This window comes from Adiantum capillus-veneris, chromosome 25, assembly GCF_014529385.1.
Source record: "Adiantum capillus-veneris isolate H3 chromosome 25, ASM1452938v2, whole genome shotgun sequence".
Classification (NCBI taxonomy): Eukaryota; Viridiplantae; Streptophyta; class Polypodiopsida; order Polypodiales; family Pteridaceae; genus Adiantum; species Adiantum capillus-veneris.
This window is the reverse complement of record NC_140955.1, coordinates 69,730,266-69,745,348: the sequence shown is the minus strand read 5'-3', so window position 1 is coordinate 69,745,348 and position 15,083 is coordinate 69,730,266. Positions and strand designations below refer to the sequence as shown.

Genomic DNA, 15,083 nt, shown 5'->3' with positions numbered 1-15,083 from the left:
ATGTAGACGTTGGAGCACCCAATCCGTTTTCTTCATAGCCGATACATTCCAACCCAGCGGATAACCCAAATAGCGAACCGGAACCTGGGGAGGAACAATCTCCCCAGGCCACAATATTCTATGCCAGTCACACTCTTTCAAAGGCAATAGCTTGGATTTGCAAAAGTTAACTTTGAGACCTGCTGTCAATCCAAACAAGTGAAGAGTATGCATAATCTGTTGTACATCATCATAGTTATTACGAGGCATGAACAAGGAGTCATCCGCATAAGCGTGACCAGCAAACTATCGACCAGAAGGTAAAGTAAGGCCATGCAGCCTACCAGTGGAGGTCAAGGAATCCAAGTACATAAACAAGGGATGAGTAGCGATCGCATAAAGCAAAGCACTTAGAGGGCAGCCCTGCCGTACCGACTGTCCCAAAGGCCAAGATTCTGTGAGAGAACCATCCAGCAAGCCTGTAGAAGTACTGTTTGTATACAAGAAAAGCACGACACGGGATAGCCTAGGCCCAAAGCCCAAATGTCGCATGATATCAACAATGTAATCCCAAAGAACAATATCGAATGCCTTTTCAATGTCAACCTGCATGACTAATACATCCTGTCCAGTATATTTTGCATATTCCATACCAACAATGACATTTGCGAGGTTATCAGTAATTTGACGTCTCGGAATGAAGCCGCATTGAGATTGATGCAAGCCTTCATGTAGAAAGCATTTGAGTCGGTTAGCAAGCATTTTTGCCATTAATTTATATACCACAGGCATAAGTGTAATAGGCCACCAATGTGAAAATTCTTCACACAATGCATGCTTAGGGATCAGCTTGAGCAAACCTTCTTTCCAAGAGGAGGGTAATTCCTGTTGTTCCCAAGTTGCATTCATCATGAATAATAGAGGCAACTTCAAATAATCCCAAAAAGACAAGAAGAATTCCACAGAGAGACCATCCCAACCAGGAGCTCTCCATCGACCTAAATCAAGCAAGCTGGCATACAATTCCGACTCAGTGAAAACAACTTCCAAGTCTTGAGCTTGCCGCAACGAGAGAATGGAAGTAACATGCGATAGAAACACATGACGCGCTTGGCGAGCTTCTCTCGTGGGAGAAGAAGGGGCCTCAAAAATCTTGCCATAATGAGAGCATAGGGCTAATGCTAGCTCTCGAAGAGTGGAGGTCCACTCCCCTGACGGTAATTTAACTCTCCGTATAGCTTGAGACTGCCTGGAGTGATGCAAATGCTTAAAGAATTGTTTAGAAGCACATCCTTTATCTGCAAAAGCTTGTTGATGAGCTCGAGTCTGCCATTTGGCCAAATTCCTCTCATCATTGTGCCTTAAGATTGCACGAGCAGAGAACAATTCAGTCATTTGAGCATCAGCAAGAGAAGAATGATTAGCCAAGTGCATTAATCGGCTATAAGCATCCTTTGCCTGGTTAACCCGTTCCCTTAATTGTGACAAATAATCCCTGCTATAATCCTGTATAACTGATTGAACACGCATAACAAAACGAAACCATGCTATGTCCAAGTCAACATACATCTGGGATAGCAACGGTGGGATGATATTCACAATCATAGTGCGAAAAGGCTCATGCTTGAGATAAGCATTATTGACATGCAGAAGTCTTTTCTTGGGTAGGCGATCATTGACATCAAAAGAGCCAAAACGAAGTTTCAAGCATACAGGAAAATGATCTGAGAGACACATAGCATAATCAATCGTCATCTCGCATACAAAGTCATCATATTGTTGCATGTGAAAAAGATACCAGCGATCTAGCCGAGTGCGATACATGGATAGAGCATTCTGTTGAAAAGTAAAGCCTGGATCAATCGCATGCAAAAAGGGCCACAAATCAAGCCCATTACAAGTCGACATAAATTGGTCCCAAGATTGCCGTTCCATATGAAGCATGTGAGAATGCTCAGTAGTATTTTCCGCAAGGTTTGGTGCATTATTAAAATCCCTGCTGAGAAAGGCATTGGAACGCCAACAATAAGATGAAATAGCACTCCACAACCGTGCTCTATCTGCAGAAGCTGTGTATGCATATAATCCTCCAAATTCGAAAACTTCTCCATTAATAATACATTGGATGACCATCCATCTCCCAGCCGGGTCATTAAAGACCAAGGTTGGGAAGAGTTCATGTCGAACAAGCATAAGCACTCCAGAATGGCCAGCTGATCTTGCATAAGCTATCCAGTAGCCCGCAAAGTAAGAAGTTTGTCCCGCAAATTGATGCCGATTATGCTCTTGAAGAACCACGATGTCTGCTTTACATGTATGTACATAGTGCCAGGTTTGCCGCCACTTGTCGTGATTGCATAACCCACACACATTATAGGAGATGCAATTCAAAGAACTATGCATTCTATATGGTATATACAGTGGACGAGAAAACAGGGAAAGAAAGGGGGGAATAGAACTCAAGTACCAGTGCCCATCAACACATCCTCCCCAGTTGAAGGTGCTTGAGAAGGCCGGTCAATACTTGGACGTGGATAATTGAAAGGAAATGCACCTTGTGATGAAGAAGCTTCTCCAATAACAACCTCCTTGTAAGAACGAATTACCTTGTCCCAAGCTTAAGCCAAAGAATTGTTGTCATTACAAGGGAGTTTTTTCTGAGCAACATTCTTCAAGGGAGGCACATAATTACGAGAAGATGCCGGAAGACGAGGTGTAGCAGCTTTGACTGGTTTCTTGGGCACCATCCAAGTTTGAGAGGTCGAAACCTGTTCTTTTCCCTTGTCTTTAATATTTGGAGAAGCCGTAAGTGCAGACAATTGAACTTGTTTCCCCTTTCCTTTAATGGCCCCAGCTGAGGGGGAGGAGGTTGAAACTCCTTTAGTTTGAACCACAGTAGAAGGTTTCGAAGGTGAGCGAGGTTGAGGAGCAGGGACGGCTGAAGGAGGTGGTTGCAGATTTGGTTCCGGACATTCGGACTGCATATGACCAAATTTGCCACATCGGAAGCAAGAATTCGCAAACTTGCCCCATTTAAGCTTAAAAGGGCGCTTTCCAACCATTGTATCCCCAGAATCGATCGAAATACCTGCTGGTGTGGGAATATCCGTGTTCCACAAAATACAAAAACGGTTTGTGTTTGCCTCCAGCTTAGGAGGGCAAATGACTTTGCCTAACTGAGCAGCCAACAAAGGAAGAAAATGATGCCAAGTGCGAGGAAAGTCGAGCACCTCAACCCAGACGGGACACTTGTGACGAATGAGACTCTGATAGTCCTTGGTAAGAGCCCAGGGCAGCACATGAGTCATCTGCGTATTGAAGAAAAGAGGAGACATTTCAAGCAGAGCATCCCGAGCATCCATGTCAGCCAGCAAGACTTCGTAGAACCCTCGTGCACCAAAGTAAACCCCTCGGACTGCTTGCCGTTTGAGTAGGAAATCAACCCATTGGCCTACATCCTGAGCAGTAGGCATTCGACCCGGGAAAAAAAGAATCACAGTGTTAAGTGCATATTCAGCAACAGGATCCATGAGCTCCTGTATAGGGATGCGCACTTCCATAACAGGAGCGGATCCTTCCCAGGCTTGACGTGCATCCTCGAAATCCTCATGCAAACATTCTTTGATAAGACTCAAAGCATCCATCTCCGAAGTTTCCATGGCTTTCCGACGCTTATATGTACACTGATCAGTGGAATCCATGCGAAGCTCTCACACACACACTCTCTTCTTTTTTGGGAGTTTTTGATATATGACTGCTATATACACAGGCGTCTGACACACACACACCAGCTAGCTGTACAAAAACACACACCCCTCTCTCGCACACAAGACGATGGAAGGACCGCGTGCAGGCGAAATCAAACTTCCACCCCCGACGCGTTGTGAAGGGCCTGCACAGGGTAGATGTTGTGCAAAACAGTGTCGCGCGACAGACGAGGCCGAAGGATTCACCACACCCCCAAATCCCCCACAAGCGTACACACACACACACACACACACACACTCGACATAGACACACATACACACGCAAGGCGGCTGTGATGCCACACACCACACACACTGCAAACCTGACCAGCACGAAGGTGACTACTTCACACACACACCAACACTCACTCTCACCCTAAAACACACACAGTGGCGAAACCTGTACAGAGCCAGCGAGGGCTGGCTACGCCAAGGAGAAACAGCTGCGACGAACACACACACAGACACACTCACACACCCCCACGCAAACTGACAGGAAACCCTTGCTGAAGTCTGCCCGCTGCTGAGGCTCTCGTCATCTTTGATGGGCCACGTGCAGGCGAGGGCAAACTGCAGCCACTGGCTCACTGTGTAGAGGCTGCGCAGGGCAGAACTGTGCGACATAGGAGCAGCAGAAGGGTTCGCGACACCTCAGAGATTCACTGCTGCACGCCAGGCTAGTTCGCACACTCTCTCGGCAGCCCTACATCGGCACTCTCACACACACACACACACACACACACAGCTCTTTACCTGTATGCATGCTCGGCACCACCAACCACTTAACCATGATACCTCCACAACACACACACTCACACTACACGTGCACGCATGCGCGCACACACACACACACACACACACACACACACACAAAGCAGAGACTCAACTTTCCTTCAGTACACCTTCACACTACTCTGGGATCTTATTTATCTTCTGCAAATCAAATAACATATTATAACTTTCTTTCTTTCATAGAGATTTGTTTTGGGCATTACTTTATTTGTGTGGGGAGTGAACCTATGTTTTTAACTCAGAAAAAAAGGCCTTATCCTTGTGTTGTGAACGTACCTTTGTATCATGACTACCTCGGCTCGGTCTATTTAATCCATAAATTTCTCTGCCATGATCTTTGTTTGTTATGTAACAGAGAACGTTCTCTGGGAATTACTGTTATAAAATCGGCAACCAAAATGCCAAAACGTATCAATTCATGCACGGCTTTAGGTCCACACGTTAAGATCCACACGTTTTTCCGTTTTGACTCCTGAGGAGTTCAGATGAACTCTTTGTTCTTGCATGTTGCTGGTCTACTGTGTGTTTCTCTTTATCTCCTTTCCCTTTTCTTTGTCGGAGGTAGGCACATCTATTTGCATTGGTTCTTTCTGTGTAGTGGTGCCCTCCGGTCTTTTATCCTGCTATTCTTCTTCAACTTTGTCTTCCTTCTTCCATTTGAGCAGGTGTAGGCTCACTTGTTTTCAGTGGAGGATTGATGGGCATCGCCATGTTGGTCTTCTCCTTCCTTGTCTTTCTCTTCATCACTCTGTGTCTTGCCAGTTGAGAATTCCGACCTATATTTACTTTTGTTCGAGCTCCTTTCATGGTTGGATGCTTCCATTGTCCTCCTCTTATTCGCTTGAGCCCTTCTGGCAGTCTACCTTTTGCCTTTGTTGCTCTTTGTTTCCTACAAAGCCTTGCTGCATTCTTCTTTTCTATTTGCAGCCTCCTAAACTCTGCTGAAGCAGCAGCCTCCTGGAGCATTGCATTTTGTTGGCATTGCGTTTCTGCAGAAAGGTATGGTTATTCTGAGGGAGTTTCAGTTGTGTACATCGGAGCACCTTTCAAATTTTGGAAGGTATGTTTTGTTCTTCTCTTTAATCTATAGTCTCTCTCCTTTTATATTTTCTCTCTCTCTCTCTCTCTCTCTCTCTCTCTCTCTCTCTCTCTCTCATTCTCATCGAAGTGAAAGGTAGTGCCAACGTTTGTCTCCAGATGCCTTGTTCTTAGCTCTCGAACATCATTAAAAGCCTTTTCAGTGGATCTTTTGGTTTTTGTCATTGGTTGATGGGCCCTTCTAGAAAGTGATTTGATAACTTGTATATTGGTGGCATCCAGATGGTATTCCCAAAGTTTTGTATTTTGATATAGTGGCGAATTTTTTAGATCCTTGGTGATGTGGAATGCTATTGTTTTTCCGAGCGGATCCTTACAAGAAAATGTAAATTTCAAACAAATCATGGCAAAATATCAAGGGAGAATGTTCCATTAACAAAGTAAATGCTCAATGTTTGAGTTTGGACTAACTTCGAGATACAATATCATAACAATATCATATCAATTATCGCAGTAAATAGTTCACCAATCATGGTAATATATGCTAAGAGAGGAAGTTCCTAAAAGCGACACAAATATCTATGGGCAACAAACACTATATCAAAAAGCTCCCTCCGACCACCAAAACCATTAGCATTACCAAAACATCGATAGAGGGTAAGATCCATTAGCTTCCCCTCGATCACCAAAATATCTATAGAGGGTAAGATCCATTATAGGCCTGTGTGACATTGTTTGCTACCTAGTGCTTTAAACAACTCAAACTTTTGTGAGTATATTTTGGTGGTGGATGAACTCATGAGCTGTTGAATCCAACTCAGAATTTGCAAGTACACAAAATACAATTGCTTACAAGGAACCTAAACCCAATGCTTGCCAATGTCAATTCCCAGTAAACCGTGGCAAATACCAAGAGAGAATGTTTAATTATTAAATTAAGTGTCAAATATTTTGGTTTGGATTAACTTAGAGAAACAATATCATGTTTACTTTTGCAGTAAAAAATTAACGAATCATGGTTAGGAGGAGGCACCCAAAAGTGGTAAACAAAAGTTCTTACGCAAACACTTTTGGGCAGCAAACACTATATTAGAAAGCTTACCGTCAACTATCTAAAACCATTAGCATCATGAAAAAATCTAAAGAGGGTACGATTCATCACATGCCTATGTGACATCGTCTGCCACATATTGCTAGAAACAACTCATCTTTGGTAGTGCAATTTAGTAGATCAACTCATGAGCTGTAGAATCCAAGCCAAAAACTTGCACGTACACGTGCTTGTAAGGAACAAAACCAAATACTCGTTCTCTCTTTTTTGAAACCCCTCACATGTGCATCGAGGAAATTCTACTATCAAATTAGAGTAATGCACACCCGCTGCTCGAGAACCCTCTATGATGATTGTACTATTTTCAGCTACGACTACAAATAAATGAAAATGATTTTTGTACATACAAAATGAAATTATTAATTTATTGGTACCGATTATGAACTGGTAAAATTTTCAATGCAATGCACCATCTAGAAATTCATCCGTGTTGTTTGGATAGTATGATAAGTAGAAGAATAGCCGGATGTAGTGCAAAGTAGTTCAGAACAAGCACATGAATAAGATGGTGTCTCGAGTTTGCTCAGAAAACCTATAATTTAATAGTTTTTTTGGTGGTCGTCCACGAAGTGGTCAGTCAGACACAATGGGAATACGCTCGATGAAGCTGGCAGACCGAGTCAAAAGAGATATGAAATTGATCGGGTTTTTATTGCCGTAGATTGGCCAAAAAACTAGGTATTAATGTTCGAAAAAAACTTATAAACACAGTGGCAGCCATTTTGAATTCAGCTAGACGTAATAAACATAAAAAAGCTCAGTCTTACCATGAGAAGAACTGTAGACCGCCGGCGTGAAAAATCTTACAAACTCTCTCTCTCTCTCTCTTGCAGCGCCAGATGTCATATTTTCTCCGCAAGGACTATAAGGAAGACTAACGCTACCTCCTAGGGGGTTATGCACCAATTTCCACCCATCCACAGAATTCTCTCTCTTGCTTCTCAGTTTAGCTCATTCTCTTTCTCCTTACAATTTTCTTACTCCGGAGTTTGTGAAGACCGTGCTACAGAGGCTGTGAAGCCCGCGATGGGGAAAGATTGCATCCATAGGAGCTTGTGCGCACTCAGACAAGCACATAATCCGCTGCCTACGAGAATGTCACCACATTGACGTGTTCCAAAAGTAGATTTCAGCCAAGGAGAGCTCGTGTAGACATCCCCTATATATGCAGATATCAATAAATGTTTCTCGCACACTGAAAATCCCAGTACAAAGCAGACATAACTATTCTCAGCTACAAGTACGATGAATCTCAGTCAATAGGCTTATGAAATCATGCATCCATATGCATTAGAAAAGTATTCGGGACATGAACAATGAATTATGTTTTGGGTTCACGTGCTTGTAACAATTTAAAATTTAATAAGCATATCCTTCAAGGGGGAGGACAAGCAAAAGAGCTTGAGCTGCTCATGCCATAGATTGCAGAATTGCAAACTGCTCTTGCTAAGCCAAAAGTGCAGAAAGTGCTTTAGACCTTTGAGAAAGGGAAAGTAAAGATGGTGGAAGACCCTAGTACCAACTTAGGGTATACCTTAGAATAGGGCTCCAACCGGCCTTAGAGGGGTCCTGCAAAACAGGAACCTCCCAACATCATGAAGAAAAAGAAATCCCTTTGAGGGCTTCCTCACCAAATTACTCTTTTATTAAGAACCTGGATAATATCATTTCTGATGAGGAACTTGAGTTGTCCCTAAACGAGGCAAAAGCAGAAAAGCAAGACAAGGATCATAGAAAGAGTTAGCACACAATTTTGGTGGACAAGGATTCCAAAGCCATCTCTCAGAAGCGGTCTTGACACCACAAGAAGAAGAAGAAGATGTTCAAAGCTGGAGATAAAGATGTTAAATTTGAATGTTATAATGGAAAGAGGATTGATACGAAGGCTCTCACATTTATTCAATAATTAGAAGTGGCCTTTGGAGAAGGTAATTTCTTAGAGGGCTCAAAACTACACCAAGTTAGCATGTATCTAAAAGATACGAATAGTGGCTTATCACAATTCTGAAAAAACGCAGACCCAAAGATTGGGAGGAGTTCAAAAAGGAGTTTTATGCTTAATTCCTTCCTGCCGACGATGTGAAGAAAGAATGGGATTGGCTCTTCCAAAGAGAGCATGAAGCTGTGTCTGACTACGTCAACAAATTTTGGGTGGTCCTCCTTAAAGTTACTCCCTTTATGAAAGTTTCCGATGAAGAGAAGATGCACAAATTTGAAGTTGGCAGTACTTCAGAAAATTATGAAGTTGTACCCATGAAACACTCTACAAATTATGATGTAGTCCGCCCTCATAGTCGATAACTTGCATTCGAAAGGACCTCCTCGTAAGGAGGACTTTATTACCTTTCATGCAAAGCAGAAAGCTCTCACTACTGAGGAAGAAACCTCTATATCAGCCCGAAGGCCTAGAAAAGAAGCCAGAGGGGGCGAAGAAAGAAAATTCCTTACTCCCTCTTAGTTGAAGGTCTGTCTATATGGAAGAGGACAACTGTTTCTATTGTGGTGAGAAAAGCCACGGGAAACTAGGTTTTCCGAAGCTTAAGAAAGATTCTCCTCTTCTTGCATCAAATTTAGTACTTGATGTACAAGGAGACACCAAGAAGGAGAAAGGAAAAAGGCAGCTACTCAAAGGGTGGGGCAGCTTGAATGGACAGAGAGTACTGACCTTGTTTGATCTAGGCTCCAATGACATTTTCATTTCATTGGATACCTCAAAATCTCTTGGACTTACTCTCGAGAGATTGGGAACTCCAATCAATTGATCAACTTTTGAAGGGTTGACCACGGATTTCACTCCATTACAAGGGCATTTCAATCTAAAGATTGGGAAGTACTCTGATCGAGCATCATAAACTTCAAGTTAATGCTAAGAAGAATGAATTTTTCTTGATAGAGATGCACTATTTGGGACACATTGTCTCCTATAATCATGTATGCATGGACCCAACAAACGTTTAAGATATTTCAAATTGGCCATAGCCTGATTTGGTCCATGATGTCTGAAGTTTCCTTGACCTTTGTTCCTACTACATATGCTTTATTCGCCATTTCACTTATGTAGCTGCACCTCTTTATGATTTCACAAAGAGAAAGATATTTTTTGTATGGGGGCCTAAGCCAAAGGAAGCTTTTGAAAAGTTTAAGTACCTTCTCACCCATGGACTCATCCTCATTGTATCTACATTTCCAAGCAAAAAACCGGCATTTTGGACATCCTTTTGGTTCCATCCTATATGGCCCATTTTGGAGCCTTTAGGCCTAAAAAATTGCATCATACATACACAACCGCTACCACTACCTACCCAGGATCTTTGTACCTGCTTCAACCCTTTAGCTCGCATTTGTTAGCCCATCCATATGTGCTTATGCCGTCTTCTACAATCGACACACTTTGGCTGCACCAATAGTCCCAAGACTAATATGCCAATCCTAGGGAACAAGTGCTTCGACTATGGCATGGAGGCTTGCCACAAGGTTGTCAATATCTTGTTTGGACAAAATACAATATATGAAAATAGTCTATGAACTCTTTAACTACAAAACAATTAATTTCTACATCTCTAATTCAATCACATATCGACATGCAAAATCAATAGCAAATGAACTTTGATCAACACCAAACTTGGCAGGCACAATCTTTACTAGGTCAAAAACACTTCTTGATCAGCAAAACTAAAATTTGCATACTGAAAAAAATGCATTTTTTAATAGCAGCAAATTTACAGGTCACCAAATTTGATATCGGTCACACCTAGTAGCTGCTCCTAAGTGTTGGGGATGCAATCTCAAAACAACACTCGGATACCGAGATATGTCACTTGAAAGGTTGTGGGAGTTGATGCTCAGATCTCGCAAAACGCTTGCAATGTAAATATCAATGTGTAGAGATGTCGAGGCTAATGTGTTGATATTCTTGGCTTGTTGATACGATAACCATATGGTGCGGTGCAAAGAGATGAAATCTTGACAACAAACTATTATGTACATAAGTACTTACACCTAAGGGCTCATATCGGATGTTTGTTTGTTACCTTGAAATACCTCATCTTTTCAGGGCATACAATCAAAAAATTTGTCCAAAACAAAATCAAACGCAGATTTATTTAAATAAAAATTAATTAAAAAATGCCCTCATCTCATTTGATCAATAGATCTGCATTCAAAATGCCTCCCCCCCTCCTAGGTGGAGTTTTCATGAATGACAGGAATCCGCTAGGGTTATGTTGTGCATGGATGTTTAAGTAGTGCCTTATGCAAGGCCTTGTAATGTGGCCCTATGTATGCATACTTAGTTAATGCATAGAAATATTAATTTTGTGCAAGAGGTGGGTCGTAAGAAAATTGCTTAAGGGCATTTGGTGATGAGGTTGATTAGTTTTTGTGTTAATAAACACGTACCATGTAACAAGTGTTATAAGTCGGTAGCACACGTTGGTGTTTTCTTGAACTTTGTAGTATGGATGGCTGGGGTGAGATTAACCGTTCTTTCCTTTGTAGCTTTGGGTGAACACCATAGTTGACTTTGACTTGTTGAGATAAACTTTGCAATTGGGCTTTTGGCACCCAAATGAAGCTTGCATCAATTCTTGGGATATCCTTCGGTATCCATATTTGTCACCTTGAGGGTGTTTGGTGTTGTGTTGGTGTGACCTTGGCATGTCTCTTCTTTGGTATCTAAATTTGTTTCGGGTGATTGACTTGAGTGACCTGCTCGGATGCTCCCGAGTATTCAATTGCTAACACAAAATTCGTAACAGGCAGCGTTGGTCTCAAAGATTTGTACTAAAGGGAGCCAATCAATTACAAATGCACAATTATGGCTGTCAGTAGCATCTAAAGGAGTCATTTTTGGCATGGCAATGGTAATGTTTTGTTGTCTGTCTGTTGCGTTGAAGTTGAATAACTCTTCGGTGCTTTTTTTCATCGTCTTCAAAGGGATACCTGCTATTTCCATGGAAGCAAATGTGATCTGTTGTACTCGATGTTTTGGTGTAAAATACACTGAATTTTTTGCCCAATGTATATATACCTTGTATTTGCATTGCCATGGTGTACCCAATACTAGTTGACTATCATGGGATTCTGAAGGTAGTACAAAGAAGTTTTGGAGACATTTGATGTGTAGCATGAACTCCACCTGGGGCAATACTGATAGTCAATCTTGTGAACGTCTTTTTCAATTGTTGTAGGACCAACTCTCACATTTTCTAATATATATCCTTCTCCCTTGTGTTCTCCTGCAAACAACGATGTCTAGTAACCTGTACAAGGAGCTGATCTGCTTCACGCCCTCCTCCCTTGTATTCTTTTGTAAATGGTGCCGAATCTCTCATCCTGCTACTCAGTGCAGATGAACCTCCGCCCTCTGTGCAAGCACCTCCGCCTCCTAGGATTACTTTGAAGTTTGGCTTCTCCCGTCCTCTCTCTAAAGACGACTCAGCACGCGACTCCACACTCCGCTCTGCTCCTTGCCTCACCAAAACTCTGAAGTCGGCTTCTCCTCTCTTTGAAGACAATTCAGCACTCCATTTGGGCTTCTCCCCTCTCTGCAGACGGTTCAACACTCTCTCCTCACCCACCAAAGGTCGGCAAGCCAGTCGTCGTCTGCATCTGTGCTTATCGATAGGTCACGTGCAATCACTTTCTTTGGGAACGGCCCTTCCCTGGCACTTTCTCCTCTCTCTTATGGATCCCTCCACAGCCTCAGCTTCAAGCCTCATCTTACGGCCATCTGCAGTCAGCTCTGAATCACCACTCGGAGCTTCTCCCCCTTCCTCGTCCATGGGGAAGCTATCCTCCACCTTCTCATCACTGCCCACTCTAGCGAAAGTGTCTACTAACACCCCCCTTGGCATCGCACGCTGTGTTCTTTCCTCCGTCTCCAACACCCTGCCGGATTTTGCTTCTTCAACATCTCTTTTCAATGCCTCATCTTCCACCCATACCTTGTCAGGTTTTGCTGCCCCAGTATCTAATCCTTTTTCTTATAACAATGAGAAAATCTGCTGCATACTCCCGTCTCCTCCATGGTGCTATCTAAGAGGGCAAATTTCAGCCCCGAAGAGCTGCGAGGACTCACAGAAAATCTCCCTTTAGAGGACCTCGACTTCCCTCCTAACCTTGCCAAAGATTTCCAAGCACCGACCATTTCTATGCATGCTAGGGTAAGGGAGCCAGTTCACAGACGAAATTTTTTTACCCCCAGGTTAGATACATATCCACCCCCAATTTAGAGGCAAGAAATTTTTTGACTCCCTTACCCTACTCAAAGGGGCATTTTACAACCGCCATCCCTCACTTTTCCTTCCTCCTTTGGGTCTCTCTCCTCATCGACCTTCAACACCCTCTCACCTTGTCCCTCACCTATTTTTTCCACTCCATCTTTAACCTCGAATGTCTCTAACCCTCTTTCAAATCTCTCTATTTTGCCAGCCTTAGAAAAACCATTAGAGTTTGATAAAATCATTTATCTCTTCTTGGAAGAATTTAAAGCTCTTATTTCTAAGCTTGCAAGACAAAATCCCTTCTTTTACACTTCCAAAGTCTTCGTGCTAACCAAAAAGCTCCTTTAAGCCTTTGTATGAAGCTGCCTTGACTTGTGTTGGATGACACTCATGCGCAAGCACTTCTCAAGTCAAAACTTGTTGCCCTTAATATCCAATACCAATTGGATTGCACCGATGTATACATCCAAGCCCAAACCCTTCTTGTCTCTAACCTTCAAAGGGAGTTTGACTCTTATCATGAAAACGTAGACCAAAGGCTCACCAACCTCACTAGCAAGCTCTCAACCGTCTCCTTTCCAAAGGTGTTGCCGACCACTTGGAATTACCAACTTTTGGTTTGGAAACAATCATCTCTCCACAAATTCCATGCCAACACCCAAAATTTGATCCTCCAAACCCACCTAGCCTCCTCCTTGGAAGTGGAAGTGCACAAGGCTAGGAAGAGGTCTCAAGAAGTTCTTTTGGAAGAGGTGGAAGCCTTGCCCAAAGAAGAAACGGTTGGCGAACTTGTTCAACATGAGGTCACAATTCAAATGAGCAAGATTCTTTCCACCCTGTCAAAGATGCCTCTTGGTAATAAGAATCAACCCTTTAAGTTATCATCCAATCCACCACCTTTGGGTATAAAAGTCAAGGCTTCTTTGGATGGTAGCTTTCGTCAACCTTTCAAAAAGCCCAAAATCTCTCTCCTTCCAACTTCAATTATGACCTCCAAACCTTGTAATTTTTCCTTTGGCACCCATGGAAAAAATTCTTCTCTTCCACCCATAGTCCCTCCTTTATTGAGGACCCCCAACTATCCTCTTGGCACCCCCCTCCCTAATCCCTCCTCTCACCCTAACTATCCTGTGTTCAAACCCTCCCCCTTACCTAAACCTTCTGCCTCACTCAGGTTCCCTAATAAGCCCCTCCACCCTAAGTTTAGCCTTTCCAAGCATCGCCATACCTCAAAAAACTTGCAATGGAGGAGAAAGTAGGTGTGGAGCACCCTTCTTCGTGGGTCCACTTGATCTTTACCAAGTCTCCCCTCTTTCCTAATATTTGGACCCCTCCTCCCCACTCGCCTCCCTTTCTCCCTGGCCCCCGGTCTCAGGATTCAAAAAAAAGAGCCGAGTATTGGCTTCCGCTCGCCAACCCTCATCTTTTTAAAATTCTTGTAATGAGTAGACAATCCCTCTTTTCTCTAGAGCATAAGGTCACTAACCTTTCGTTCCATAATCTCTCTAATTGTCATCTCTCTCTCTCAGAAAAGAAAACTTAGGGCTTGGACTCAATTACATTCCTCTCCCTTCCTCTGTTCTAGATGCTTATTCTAAATTAGAGAGAAGTTATCAACTCCAAATTTTTTTCAAAACAACTTCCTCACAACCCCGAGTACTGGGTCATGGTTATTATGGTCAATGTTTTTGATAGACAATACCTTGTCTTAAGTTTAAAGATGTCTGTTTGCTAAAAGAATGCTTTCCAATGTTGTCTTTAATACTTGATTGAAGGAATCACTTTGATGGAAAGTTAAAAGAAACCATTATTTTGAATGTTAAAACCATGTGATAGTAATTAGAAAACAAAAGAATCATGTGTGAGTGCGGGGTGGTAAGTGGGGATTGACAAAGGTTGTTAATCATGGACGAGTGGACCTAATTAGTTAGGTAACTATCCATTCCTGTGCACTAAAAGAATTTAGTAAAGTTCTCCAATTGGAAGAGGAGTTCACCATTGGATGTGCCCTCACATCTGTTAGGGGGAAAAAAGCGTTGGTTGAGAATACCTTAGCCCAAGTTGTTGAAGTTATAGGGCTAAAACAGTCTTGAATTTTTAAATGTTGTCTCATTTTCACTGTGAGACAGGACTAGGTCTTTCTTCTAGGGCTATAGGCCCAAGCCATTGTCAATGGTAAACGTCTATTCCCTA

The 15,083-nt window shown here is 42.6% G+C and overlaps 1 protein-coding gene across 1 annotated transcript in view; it reads left to right on the top strand.

Moving 5' to 3' along the window:
* The first annotated feature begins 5,073 nt into the window (after positions 1-5,073).
* Positions 5,074-15,083, top strand: part of LOC147425066 (uncharacterized) — a 31,385-nt gene continuing 21,375 nt past the window's right edge. Inside the window, exons 1-2 of the mRNA XM_086499478.1 lie at positions 5,074-5,577; positions 11,424-11,528. Of these exons, the coding sequence (XP_086355604.1) occupies positions 5,323-5,577; positions 11,424-11,528 (360 nt within the window). The 5' untranslated portion in view covers positions 5,074-5,322. The remainder of the gene's footprint in view (positions 5,578-11,423; positions 11,529-15,083) is intronic.